The sequence below is a fragment of the Lampetra planeri genome, chromosome 40, assembly GCF_965212315.1.
Source record: "Lampetra planeri chromosome 40, kcLamPlan1.2.h2, whole genome shotgun sequence".
Classification (NCBI taxonomy): Eukaryota; Metazoa; Chordata; class Hyperoartia; order Petromyzontiformes; family Petromyzontidae; genus Lampetra; species Lampetra planeri.
Window position 1 is genome coordinate 5,051,341 of NC_136146.1, and position 13,895 is coordinate 5,065,235.

The 13,895-nt window shown below is 53.4% G+C and overlaps 1 protein-coding gene across 1 annotated transcript; it reads left to right on the forward strand.

The window, feature by feature from the left end:
- The first annotated feature begins 1,749 nt into the window (after nucleotides 1–1,749).
- On the forward strand, nucleotides 1,750–12,059 carry SLC25A20 (solute carrier family 25 member 20). Its single transcript, XM_078612985.1, has 8 exons — nucleotides 1,750–2,009; nucleotides 5,402–5,494; nucleotides 6,386–6,513; nucleotides 7,133–7,341; nucleotides 8,991–9,063; nucleotides 9,245–9,354; nucleotides 10,048–10,172; nucleotides 11,452–12,059. The coding sequence occupies exons 1-8, from the start codon at nucleotides 1,908–1,910 to the stop codon at nucleotides 11,512–11,514; spliced, it is 903 nt and encodes a 300-aa protein (XP_078469111.1). The 5' UTR covers nucleotides 1,750–1,907; the 3' UTR covers nucleotides 11,515–12,059.
- The last annotated feature ends 1,836 nt before the right edge of the window (nucleotides 12,060–13,895 follow it).

Below are 13,895 nucleotides of genomic sequence, written 5' to 3' on the forward strand. Positions count from 1 at the left end.
AAATTCCAAGGAAACAGTCCTTGTATATATACTGGTTGAGGGTGGGAGGAGCCAAGGTAGGCCCTGGATATTATTTTTGTGAGGTTCGGTGCGGCTGAAGCACGCTGCTAGGAATGAGCCTTTGTTGTGTAAACTAGGTGAGGCTGATGTAAAGGTGCGTGTAAAAGGGACTGAGCCTTTTGTTATGTAGAGGTGGTGCGGCTGAAATCGCTGCCAGGAATGCTCCAAGTATCATCATTAACTCCATTGATTAAACTTTCCGTGTGATTCATCACATTAAGCCCATACCGGCTACATTAGCAACTGGGGTGGTGAGGTGACCGCCACCGTTGGGCTGGCGTTGGCGGATGGTTGGAACCGTCGGACTAACGTTGCTCTATAGTAGGGAAAGGGAGAGAGGTGATTGCAGAAGGAGGGGTGGGGGTGTGAGGGCACAAGGAGGGGAAGGGAGAGGATGATGAGGGGAGAAAAGCGAGCAGAGACGGATACGAGCGAATCGAGGTGATGGAAGATGGGGATATGAATATGAGAGGAGTTGATGGAAATGGTAATTCGAGGTATAATGAGACGAGTACGTGAGGTGAAGCATGGGGGTGATAGTAAGGGATATAAGGTGATGTTTCAAGAGGGAAATAAGATGAGGGAAACAACATTAGGCAAGTTAAGATGTTGAGGTTAGATACACCGGGAGATGAGGTGTAATGAGGTATAGGAGATAGTGCGGTCAGGTAGGGAGGTGAGATGAGGTGAATGTGATGGCGAATGTGATGGTGAATGTGATGGTAAAAGTGATGGTGAAAGTGACGGTGAAAGTGATGGTGAATGTGATGGTATTAGACTATGGAGGTTACAAGGTAAGGTGAATAAGATGAGAGGTGACGGAAATGGTGAGTTGAATGAGGTGAGATAAGGATGAAAGGTTAGGGGGTGAGGTAATACAAGGTGAGATGATGTGATGAGGTGAGGTTAGAAGGTAAGACGAGGAGCTGAGGAACGTTTTACTGGTAGGAACCTCCTGGTTACACCAGCCCACAGGGGATTATTGTGTCCGTCCGTCGTGCATCCAAAAATGGGAGGGCTTGGGCTGGGTGGAGAGGGGAGGGTGGGGCTGGGTGGGGAGGGGCTGGGTGGGGAGGGTGGGGCTGGGTGGTGGTAGGGGTGAAGCTGGGTGGGGAGGGTGGGGAGGGGTGGGGGTGGGTGGGGAGGGTGGGGAGGGTGGGGCTGGGTGGGGGGTGGGGCTGGGTGGGGAGGGTGGGGAGGGGTGGGGGAGGGTGGGGAGGGGTGGGGGAGGGTGGGGAGGAGTGGGGGAGGGTGGGGAGGGGTGGGGGAGGGTGGGGCTGGGTGGGGAGGGGCTGGTCACCCCGTGGTGCCCTTATAAAACTCAACAACGTTTAACCTACTCACGCCGGCTTGTGCTCGCCCTCACAGTCGGGCATATTTGCGGAATACACCACGCCGCCGTTGACCCTGCCCATTGACCGAGCAACACAACAACGTTCCTACCAGCTCCCTCCGCAGGAGGACAATGTGTTAGTCAGAGTTAGTCAGAGGTGAGGGACGGGTGATGTGATGACATTAGGCGAGGTGAGTAAAGTGCTGACGAGGCGGACAAGTCGAGGAGGAGGAGGCGGCGGCGACTTTTTCTCCTCCTCCTCCTCGGCGACGCCGCCGCCTCCTCGCGGGGAAGGAGGCGGCGGCAGCAGCAGCAGCGGGAGGAGGGGGAGGAGCCATCGCCGCCTCCGCCTCCTTAACTGGGGCAAAGGTGAGGGGGGGGGACAGTGCCGGCCTTGCCTGCTTGCCGCTGTCTCTCTCCTCTGTGTGTCTCCTCTCTCTCCTGTGTCTCTCTCCTCTGTGTGTGTCTCCTCTCGTCTCCTGTCCCCCCCCCCTGTTGTCTCTCTCCTCTTGCCATGGCCGAACAGCAGCGAATCAGCCCCGTGAAGAACTTCTTCGCCGGCGGCTTCGGCGGCGTCTGCCTCGTGTTCACCGGTCACCCCCTCGACACCATCAAGGTACCCCCCCCCCCGGGGTCTAGGGGTCACAGCGGGGGTCACAGTGGGGTCTATGGGGTCAGGGTGATAGGGGAAGGCGAGGGGGTAAAGGGACGTGGGTTGTAGGGGATGTGCAGGTTATCGGGGCGCGAAGGGGTTTTGCAGGGGATTGCCAGGGAGGGTGCAGCAAGGGGATAGGTGGAGGGGTCCTGCAGATGCAGGTGGTGTAAGTTGGGGTGGTGTAGCTTGGGGTGGTGTAAGTTGGGGTGGTGTAGCTTGGGGTGGTGTAGCTTGGGGTGGTGTAAGTTGGGGTGGTGTAGCTTGGGGTGGTGTAAGTTGGGGTGGTGTAAGTTGGGGTGGTGTAAGTTGGGGTGGTGTAGCTTGGGGTGGTGTAAGTTGGGGTGGTGTAAGTTGGGGTGGTGTAGCTTGGGGTGGTGTAGCTTGGGGTGGTGGTGGTGGTGGTGTAGCTTGGGGTGGTGGTGGTGGTGGTGATGATGTGCAGGGGTTTAGGGGTTGAGGGGTAGAGGGGATACCCAGACAGGGGTAGGGAGGCCTGGTTGGTGATGGCGAATCGCGTCCCCGTGTTTCGCCCCCGCGGGGAGCTCCGCTTGCCCCTCGCGCAGCGTCCATCGCCACAAGCCTCATCATCTTCCCGCCTTCAACACGGCGCGACGTGCACACAACGCACGCGTGTGTGTGCTGTGTATGCTGTGTGTGGTGTGTGTGATGTGTGTGCTGTGTGTGCTGTGTATGTGTGTGTGTGTGCTGTGTGTATGTGCTGTGTGTGTGTGCTGTGTGTGGTGTGCTGTGTGCGTACTGTGTGGTGTGTGCTGTGTGTATGTGTGTGGTGTGCTGTGTGTGGTGTGCTGTGTGTGGTGTGCTGTGTGTGGTGTGCTGTGTGTGGTGTGCTGTGTGTGGTGTGCTGTGTGTGGTGTGCTGTGTGTGGTGTGCTGTGTGTGGTGTGCTGTGTGTGGTGTGCTGTGTGTGGTGTGCTGTGTGTGGTGTGCTGTGTGTGGTGTGCTGTGTGTGGTGTGCTGTGTGTGGTGTGCTGTGTGTGGTGTGCTGTGTGTGGTGTGCTGTGTGTGGTGTGCTGTGTGTGGTGTGCTGTGTGTGGTGTGCTGTGTGTGGTGTGCTGTGTGTGGTGTGCTGTGTGTGGTGTGCTGTGTGTGTGTGCTGTGTGTGTGTGCTGTGTGTGTGTGCTGTGTGTGTGTGCTGTGTGTGTGTGCTGTGTGTGTGTGCTGTGTGTGTGTGCTGTGTGTGTGTGCTGTGTGTGTGTGCTGTGTGTGTGTGCTGTGTGTGGTGTGCTGTGTGCGTACTGTGTGGTGTGTGCTGTGTGTGTGTGTGCTGTGTGTGTGTGGTGTGTATGCTATGTGTGTGGTGTGTATGCTGTGTGTGGTGTGCTGTGTGTGATGTGCTGTGTGCGCGCGCGCTGTGTGTGTGTGTTTGCTGTGTGTGTGCGTACTGTGTGGTGTGTGTGTGTGCTGTGTGTGTGCTGTGTGTGTGTATGTGTGTGTGCGCTGTGTGTGTGTGTGCTGTGTGTGTGTGTGCTGTGTGTATGTGTGTGTGCGCTGTGTGTATGTGTGTGTGCGCTGTGTGTATGTGTGCTGTGTGTGTGTGCTGTGTAGACATGCAGCACACGAAACAGGGGGGGGTTAATGTGCCAGGGCCTCACGGGCTACGGCTGACTCCGGCCCCTCTCATCTCACTCTCATCTCACAGCCCTGTGGCGCCCACACGTGGCCTGCACGAGAACATGTGGTGTTGCTGCTGCTGCTGCCAGTATCAAAGTCACAACAGGGACCCGGGTGTTCAGATGTTCAAGCACCAAACAGATCGCTTCGGCAAAGGAATAGAATTCTAGATTTGAAGCTTTCGTGACTGCAAGGATTCATATTCTTAGGTTTTTTTCGGTAAAGTCACGTAGGTAAAACATTAAAATTAATAAAAGTAAAATAAAATAAAAATCACGACGTTTCGGAGGCAACACAAGCTTCCGTCTTCAGGTGGAACCGTCACAGCCACGACAGCTGTATCATTTACTTGTATCATTTACTTGATACAGCTGTCGTGGCTGTGACGGTTCCACCTGAAGACGGAAGCTTGTGTTGCCTCCGAAACGTCTTGATTTTTATTTTACTTTTATTAATTTGTATGTTTTACCTACGTGACTTTACCGAAAAAACCTAAGAAAAGGAATATAAGACTGCGCAAACCGCACGTACTTGCGGTGGACATGCAAACAGACGTGCTCTGATCATGAATAATCTACGCATTGCCTTTGAAACGTGTCTCAAGAAGGCTGTCTCTGGTCTAGGCCTAACAGTCTCAAAGTCAATGCCACATTATCAGAGTGTCTGCATGGTCACCACACGTACTTGTGGTTGATGCGGACTTGATCCCTTGCTAAAGGTTCCTATTTGGTGTTTGAACATCTTAACACCTCCTGTTTTTTTGCCAGAAAGGGTAAAACCTACTCATATTTTTCACACGTGTCCTTTGACCACTGTGTGAAATGTACCGCAAACCACATTTATACGTGGAAATGTTCGTGAAAAAAAACCAGCAGGCACATGTCATTGCATTCAGCGGATTTGCACTGCAGGGTAACGTTATATTTAACTTTGTTACAATCTTTTAAAATGTGCGCGATACGCGTCGTGTAGTTGCTTTTGTGCTGATTTCTATTCACGTCACTGCTCTGCTTTATTTGCTTTGCCTTTGTCATTTTGCCATTATGGTGGCCCAGGTGTCACTTGCAAAAATTGACAAAATCCATCCTGGCCTTTTTGAGTTCTCCTGCCAGGCCAAACAAAATAATCCTGGCATTTTAAAACTTAAAGGTGAGCCGTGATTATTGTATTAACTGAGGCTCAGGTCTGCGTGTGTTGATGCGTTTGCCACTCTCCCCGTAACGTTTATTTGGAAGTCCGATTCTGCATCCACCGGCCCTGGGAGTTTGGTCACAGTGTTATCAGTCACGGGGACTTGGGCTATCGCATTAGGATTTAGGGTTATATGGACGTGGTTGGGGCTGGGTCAGTGTTACTGTTGTATGGTTACAGCTGTAGGGCAAAGGTTAAGGGTGTTGGGTGGAGTGGTATGATGCAGTATTGTGGTTAGGCATTTCAGCAGACTTATGTCGTGTGATTGTTTGTGTGATGACTGTGGTGTGGTTGTTGTGATTGTTTTACCTCGTTGGTGTTGTACCTCACTGTCCTTATTGTGAAATTTAATTTACGACTGTTTCATTACAGTGCAGTTATTTTTGCTCAAAATAACATGTGTTGTGCTCCTTTTAGACGAATCCACTGACTCGCTATCAATAACATGCACCTCACTTGACTTGGGCTACTGCCAGCGACCTGCTGTCACTAATGTGGGTGTCCGTGCGGGCGCTGTGCGTGACCCCACAGGTTCGCCTTCAGACCCAGCCGCGACCGCTACCCGGCGAGTCTCCCCTCTATGCCGGCACCTTCGACTGCTGCCGCAAGACCCTCGCCAAAGAGGTGCGTGCGTCCGGCTCGCTCCGTATCTGCCCGCACCTACGATTTGCACGGTTGGCTGGCTACGTACGGTGCCGAAGGAGCTCAACGTACGGAGTGTTGTGAGGTGGCCGATGCAGCTCAGAGGTCAGAGTGCTGAGCTGGCACTGCTGAGGTCCGAGGTTTGAATGCGAGTTTCCGCCGTCTGTGATTAAAACCGGGATCTCGGGTGTGGGACGTTTATGGGCTCAGTCAGGTAAGTGGCTTGCACGCATAAAGAAAGGTCACGCTAAATTTGGTTCTGCACTTAATTTTCCCAAAATTCCATCTCCTGAGAGTTAACGGTCGCAGTTTTATAACCCAAAACACAAAGGCCCAGACAGGGCATTTTTGTTGAGAACAGCCAGATCAATTGGTGATTGTAAATATTGTAAAGTATGGGTTATCTTTCAAATAAACATATATACAACCATTCCTATTTCTATGCGGTAGTAGATGCGTTCCTGAAAAGTGTCACGTTAAGCGAGGAATTGCTGCACGGTAAATTCAGCCTGCAGTCATCTCCTGGTGGGACAAAAAACTTGGCTGAGGGTACGCCGCCACGTGACTGTATCGTTCCGCGTACTGTATCACTGTACCGCTCGGCCACGTTGCTCAAGAAAGTAGTTCGTCAATGACCGCTCATGAACCTCGTTATAACGGGCACGTTCTGCGTTGTGCAAAAACTGTTCCCTTTTAGAAGAACCGTGTTATTGGGAAAACACGTCGTGAGAAGACGCATTCAATTACCTTGGTGAATCGTGGCCTTTACGAGGCAAGACATGGATGTGAATGGCCTTCGCCTGCAGTCCCTACAGATACCACAGGCCGCTTGTGTTGGTCCCACCTCCTCTCGTCCGTCGCTTGTCTCGCCAGGGCCTGCGGGGGCTCTACAAGGGCATGGCGGCGCCGCTGGTGGGGGTGGCGCCCATGTTCGCCGTTTGCTTCTTTGGATTCGGCCTCGGCAAGAAGTTTCAGCAGACACACCCCGAGGACTCTCTGACGTGCGTAGTTGAGCGAAGGCCGTGTACGGAATCCATCCCTGTGGCTTGTGTTTGCCGGTTGCGAGTGTGGCAGTGGTGTTTCGTAGTGTGGGGCGGTGTTTCGGTTTTGTCCGGTGGTGTGTTGTGGTTTTGTCCGGTGGTGTGTTGTGGTTGTGTTTCATTGTGTTCGGCTTTGTTGCACGACATAGCGTGATGTCATCTTGTGTGGTGGTGCACTGTGTTGCGTGTAGCGGTTGTGTCTTGGTTATCGTTTGCAAGCCCTCAGGAGTGTAGTTTGAGGTTGGCGGTGGTTGTGGAAAGTGCGGTGCATGCATGCATGATGTATTGGCAGTTTCTAGCGTTCGTAATGCACAGGCCCTCAAACGTGTAGCTGACGGTGGCTCTGACGGTTGTGGCAAGTGTGCACGTGTGTCGCGTTTCTCATACCCAAGCCATCGGTTGTTGTAGTTGGAGGCTAGCAGTGGCTCTGGTGTGCGTGCTGGTCGTAGTGGCTATTCATTGCATATCCGATTCACGAACCCACTGCGGTGTAGTTACCGTCTCGCCGTGGCTGTGCGTGCAACAGTTCTCGCGGTAGTCCGGACGGAGGCTAAACGGTGCCCGCGGTGCCGACCCACAGGTACATCCAGCTCTTCAAGGCCGGCATGCTGTCCGGCGTGTTCACCACGGTCATCATGGCGCCCGGCGAGCGCATCAAGTGCCTCCTGCAGGTGCAGGCCAACACGGGCGGCATCAAGTACGCGGGCCCCATGGACTGCGTCAAGCAGATCTACCGCGAGTCCGGCATTCGCGGCGTCTACAAGGGCACCGCCCTCACGCTCATGCGCGGTGCGAACTTTGTTTGTTTACGGATTTATTTCTCACCGAATTTATTCCCGGGTTGCTGGTAGACCGGACGGTGGCACGTGACCGGTACTGAACGTGGTGCTTCCGGGTGCTGAAGTAAGATTTGCATTTATTTTGTGCTTACATTTGCCCCATAATGCTAAATCGCCTTACATCATGACATCTCGTCTCAATAATTCGAATTTCCAGTGGTAGTTTTTTTTTAGGCTGGGGTCTCCCTCCTACAAGGTGACGCAGCACTGGCCAGTAATTTGCGGTAGTTTTTGTTTCACATTTTTAGGCCATGAACACCGGCACACACATTATACTCCCTTTCAAATAACGTCATTGGATCTAAGACGCTCACTGCGATGCAGACAGCGCGTAATATTTACGGTTCAAACACAGCAGAAATATTAATCAGGGCGTCTTGAAACACGAACCTCTGAAACAGGGCTGCAAACGTCACCCGCCATATGATCCCGGTCACTGACCCGGTCAAACCCGGCTGAAATGGAGCCCAGGTTCCCATTCCTGCTGCCAGCCGCGCGCACACGTGACTGTGGCTGTGGTGAGAGAAGGGGAAGGCCACGGGCAACTTGGCACCACCCACCAGCCGCCAGCAGCAGCTGCGGGCCAGGCTTCACGTGCGTCACATGGCCGGTGCGCCGCTGTGTGACGCGCTCGCGGCGCGCGTGCCAATCTCGTCGGCAGTCATCGTCGACGTGACGTCGCCGCCAGGAAGATTTACCGTTCACCTCGAGGGTTGATATTTAGTGTTTAAATGCAGCTGCTCCTCAGAACAGCGTGTGTTAAAATGGGACGTGCTCGTCCTATTCTTACGAAAATTGTGTAAGAATAGGTGACCTACCATTTATGTATGCTATTTGCTAATGCTAAACCAAAAAATTTAACCAATGTGACGGAACAAAGTGAGTCACAGTGAGAAATTCAAGCTGTACACCTAAACCACGCCGCCACCTTCACCTCAACAGAGTGAGGCTGGGCAGCAGGGTGGGGCAGTGGTGACGCTTGTGCTCCACAGCAAGATGGGCTAGGTTTGATTCCCAACCCTGGTGTCCATCTGTGTGGAGTTGTATTTGTTCTCTCCCTGTTCTGCATGGGTTTCCTCCAGGTTCTCCAATGTTCTCCCCTTTGGCTAAATAAAACAAATACTGTCACCGGTATTGGCCACACACCCCAGTGCTCAAAAACTGGATCACGCACAGCGACAACATCACCCCCCTCCACCCTTCCACCACAAAAAAGAATGGCAGCAACCTTCTGAGAATGAGTCTTTGGACTCGGCGAGGCTTTCCTGGGTAAACAAGCAATGATAATAACAAGGATGCACCATCTGCACAGTGGAATGATAATGACTGGGCTTCGTCAAACCTGACGGAATGAGATTAACCCCTCACCTGTACCCTTGGGCTCTGGGTCAAAAGCCACATTTCTCGGGACAGGCACCAGATCGCTGCCCGCACAAGGCTGCAAGGGACAGCGTCTACGGCGCCCTCTCCTGGGCAGTTAACGCTTTCCTCTCTAACTGGGGAATCGGGAGTACAGTGGTGGGTGGGTGTTGTCTCGCAGTGCTGTGCGGGCGTGAATATTTTTAACCTTGGTGCGTTTGCGCGTGTGCGCGTGTCCAGATGTCCCAGCCAGCGGGATGTATTTCATGACGTACGAGTGGCTCAAGAACGTCCTCACGCCGGAGGGGGGCAGGTCCGTGGGCATGGCCCCCCCCCACTCGTCCCCGCACCCCACTGTCGTGCAGTATGCTCACCGCTGCACTGCTCTGTTGAATCTTAAAACTCAACACACCCGTCGGTGCTGTAACTTAGCCTGCTGACAGAGATTGCCCTCGGGCTGAATGCGGAATCTCTCTGTGTGCGTGTATGTGCAGTGTGTCTGACCTGAGCGTCCCTAAGATCCTGTTTGCGGGAGGCATGGCTGGAATTTTCAACTGGGCGGTGGCGATCCCGCCTGACACCCTCAAGTCTCGCTTCCAAACCGGTACAACCCATCTGGATACTCGGTCCACACTCGGTCACCAATCATTCTGTTCCCCACTCGCTCATCCCTTCACTCCCTCTCTCCGTCACTCCCTCTCTCGTGTCTTAGTTACCTGCCTCGCTCCACTCTCTCACACCCTCCCTCTCCCCGTCACTTCCTCTTGAGACCCTACACTCACTCTCTAACCTCCTTTCTCCTTCACTCCCTCACTGTGTGTACACAATGTGCGTGCGTGTACAGCAGTCAACTCGGTCTGTTAACCCCTGCCGGCAAGCCTCCGAAACTTCACATGATGGCCTTAAAGTGCATTTGGCCTGGCACAAGTGTCGTTGTGACTTGCGATTGTTGTTGCTGTGGCTCTGAAGTGCTCCCGAGCCTGGCACAAACGCCGTGGTATAACCGAGCCGTGCCATGGCCGTACCGAGTCCAGCCCCGTGCGAGTCATGACGACACGCACGCTTGTTCTTCCACTGCAGAAGCCGAGCTGTGCGGCTGACGTCGCACGAAATGAACGCGTCATCATCAGCCCTGTCCCTGGCCCTGCTTAGTCCCGGGCCAGATTCAAATGTCTTCCTGGTTCCCGGCTCAGTGTGGCAAATAGCCAGTGGTAACCTGCGCTGACTCGGCTCGGATGTGCCAGTGGAAAAGTAGGAGTGTAAGTGGTGAATGGCGGCTGTTGTTGTTGTTGCGCAGCACCGGAGGGGAAGTACCCGCACGGGTTCCGTGACGTGCTCAGGGAGTTGGTGCGGGAGGAGGGAGTCCTCTCTCTCTACAAGGGATTCACGGCCGTCATGCTGAGAGCATTCCCAGCCAATGCGGTGAGACCCGCGCAGCACATCACGCCCACCGCTAACCCTCATGTCAGTCCTCAAGTCACCACCACGTCTCCGCCACATTTCCCATGATAATGGCAACAATGCAGTGCCCGATACACAAATACGAAGGAGACATCACGGCAATACACACGCGGTTATCTGGCTTGACCACCTGAATGTGGAATTGTAGTTGTTGCTCTGCATCTACATCAGCCGTACGAGAGAAGAAGCAGCTCTCCATTGTGTATTATTTATATCACAGTTGCTAAGCACAAACCCAAAAGTCCAAAACGCCAAGTGACCAGCAACGAACGACCAGCGCTATTATCAAAGCTGTCATCGATGAGCGTGTAACACGCTTCTTGAATTGAGCAAGGGCATTATTATGAGAGAAAATAGATTGTGGGAGGAGGGAATTGCTTAGTTCAGCAGTGCGTGGGAAGAAGCAGAAAGAGGAGTGTTGTGATCTGCAGTGCGGTGGTTGAACACAGTGTGGTGGATAAGGCGACGGGTTGTACCGCATGGCGTTTGGCACGATGTCTGACGTTTCACACCACGTGCTGGGAGCATCTTCAGGAACTGAACTTGTAGCTCCCAGCACGTGGAAAAACAAGGGGCTCGTAGTACTCTCAAATCTCTCCGCACAGATGGATTTAAATCTATCTCCTGGCCACTTTACAGCCCAGCAACAAGCTCGAGTGTTTTGTAGTTTAAAAAATGTGTGCGTGAATCGCCAACCCCTGCTGTGGATCACATGCGTGGGTGGGTGTGGTATGTATTTAAATGCAAACTCGTGCCAGTATGGCTGCCTTTGTAAATGCCCTTGTTGGCAGGTGCCCACATGGCACAGAGGTCGGAGCGTTGCCTAGCTGGCACCGATGGAGATCGGGGGCGAGAATCTGGGTTGTAACTGCTCAACCGTAATTATTAAATGGGTTGTGTTGCGATTTTAAGGTCAAATTGATCATTTCGGTTTTCATTCTAGTTTAGACACTCATTCTGAGAATTAATAAAAATGCAGAGGCTGCTTTTACCCGCCCAGCAACAAATCTCTCTGTAGCAGCAGGGTGTGTGGGAAGGGGTCACCTGACGGGATCTCAGAAGTAGGTCTGCGACGTCTCGTTCAGTGGGCCATTCTCTCTAGCAGGCGGGTTGCCGCACTGCACTGGGAGAATTCTCAGTGGACTCTTTGTCTCGCGACGGGACAGAGGACAAATGAGTGAAGACAACGTGTTTTGTGGTGTCGGTGAGAAGCGTCCTGACGCTGTGTGTTTCCCCGCAGGCGTGCTTCCTGGGGTTCGAGGTTGCCATGAAGTGCCTCAACTGGCTCGCACCCAACATGTGAACGCCCCCTACCCCCTCCTCCCCCACCATCCCCCCACCCCTGCCGCTCTCACATCCGAAATACTGCTGGGGGTTCACAGGTTGCCAAACCTCCCTCTCCCTTCCTCCACCGGTCTCCCCCTGGTTCCCGCCCTCTCCCCATCTCCCTCTACCTTCCCCGCATCTCTTTCCTCCCCGTCTCGCTCCGCCCTCCCTCCACACACCTCCCCCACCTCACTGGCCTTACCTGGTTCTGCTGCCTTGCCTGCCGCGCATGGCTATGGTGACTCTGCCGGGACCAGCAGCACCCGCCAATGCATTCTGCGCCGTTGCCGGAGCCCCGAGCGAGTGAACGGTGGCCCCCGTGACGAACGGACATTCGGGGCGGACGGAGATATCAATCCGTACGTCGCAGCGCCTTAATGGGGTTTTATTATTTTCATAGTTTTTTGGGGGGTTTAGCAATCGTATGGAGGTGATTGGATCGGTGAAGCACGTGAGATGAAAAAATATGAACCATGTGAACAATTTGTAAAGCGTAATAAATATATGCCTTGAGAAACTTGAGACGAAATATGCTGCATTGTTGAGTTCGGCCTGCAGTCCGTGTACAATGTCTGTGTTTGGTGAGAATGACACATGTCGAGGTTTAGGCGTGTAACACTCGGATCGTAGGTCTTAAAGCAGAGATGGAGGTCTCCTTGAAATTCCCAACACCTGCTGGAGCCGATGGACAGAAAACAGGGTGCCCGTGCAGGACCGCCCCAGCCTGAAACGGCAATGTCTCTCCATGAGCTTCTCCTTGGCGTGCCTGGCAAGGCAGTGATGTTGAATAATACAGGTAGAAACAACAGTTCCACACTGCCCACCAGGGATTATTTGTCTGTCTGTCGTGCATAGCCACGCCCTTGATTTGTATTTCATAGAGCACTTCGGGCAGGCTCAGCACCACGTGACGCGCCGCCCCACGCAGCTTGCGCCGCGTGACACGGATCGCACGAATTGCGCTGTCCAACCAAGTTCCTACCTCTGTTTTTTTATCGGTAAAGTCACGTAGAGGTAAAAAAATAAAATTAAAAATAAATTAAATCACGACGTTTCGGAGGCAACACAAGCTTCCGTCTCCGAAACGTCGTGATTTATTTGTTATTTATTTATTTTTTTCACCCACGTCACTTTACCGAAAAAACCCAAAGAGTATGGACCCTTGCAGTCACGAAAACTTCAAATCTAGAATTGAGTTCCTACCTGCCCACTCTGAAGGATCGTGTTATTTGCCAGGATCTCTCCCGGCCTCGCACTGAAGAGGTTGATGTAGTTGCTGCAATCACCAGGGCATCCTTGCATTCTTAAAAGAACCGATCCTGTTGCCCAGGCAATTGTAATGATGTCATCTAGGGCAGCCTGCAGCGAATGTGCTTGGCTTTAGCCGGTCTCAGGCTCTGGGTCGCTCTTCACACCTCCTCAGCAGAGAATCTGGATGTCTGTGCCGTAGAGTCCATTGGCTGAACCAACAATGGACCATCGTATCAAACACTAAGCTACCATAGTCCACACGGTAGTTAATAACACGGTGGCCTTAATAACTATACATTGTTACATTTCTGGCAATGCCCCTTCTTCATAGTGCAGCAATAGAGAGGCCAGAGAGGTAAGAGTAGATAACAAGGGATTGCACTTTACATCATGGGACCTTGATTAGGTTTTTTTATCATCTCGACAGATTGCGCATGACGCCCGTGCCAATGAGCACTGTCCCTGAGCACAACATCAACCCCCAGAATTGCCCCAAGGGTCACGGCGGCCACTCGGCACAGCGAGAGCGTCCGACCCGGTTCCGTGCAGCGTGCAGAAAGAAGCGCTGAGCGAGCAGTACAGGGAGCAGTACAGGGAGCAGCACGGGGAGCAGCACAGAGAGCAGCACAGAGAGCAGCACAGGGAGCAGCACAGAGAGCAGCACAGAGAGCAGCACAGAGAGCAGCACAGAGAGCAGCACAGGGAGCAGCACAGGGAGCAGCACAGAGAGCAGCACAGAGAGCAGCACAGAGAGCAGCACAGAGAGCAGCACAGGGAGCAGCACAGAGAGCAGCACAGAGAGCAGCACGGGGAGCAGCACAGAGAGCAGCACAGAGAGCAGCACAGGGAGCAGCACAGAGAGCAGCACAGAGAGCAGCACAGAGAGCAGCACAGAGAGCAGCACAGAGAGCAGCACAGGGAGCAGCACAGGGAGCAGCACGGGGAGCAGCACAGAGAGCAGCACAGAGAGCAGCACAGAGAGCAGCACAGAGAGCAGCACAGAGAGCAGCACAGGGAGCAGCACAGGGAGCAGCACGGGGAGCAGCACAGAGAGCAGCACAGAGAGCAGCACAGAGAGCAGCACAGAGAGCAGCACAGGGAGCAGCA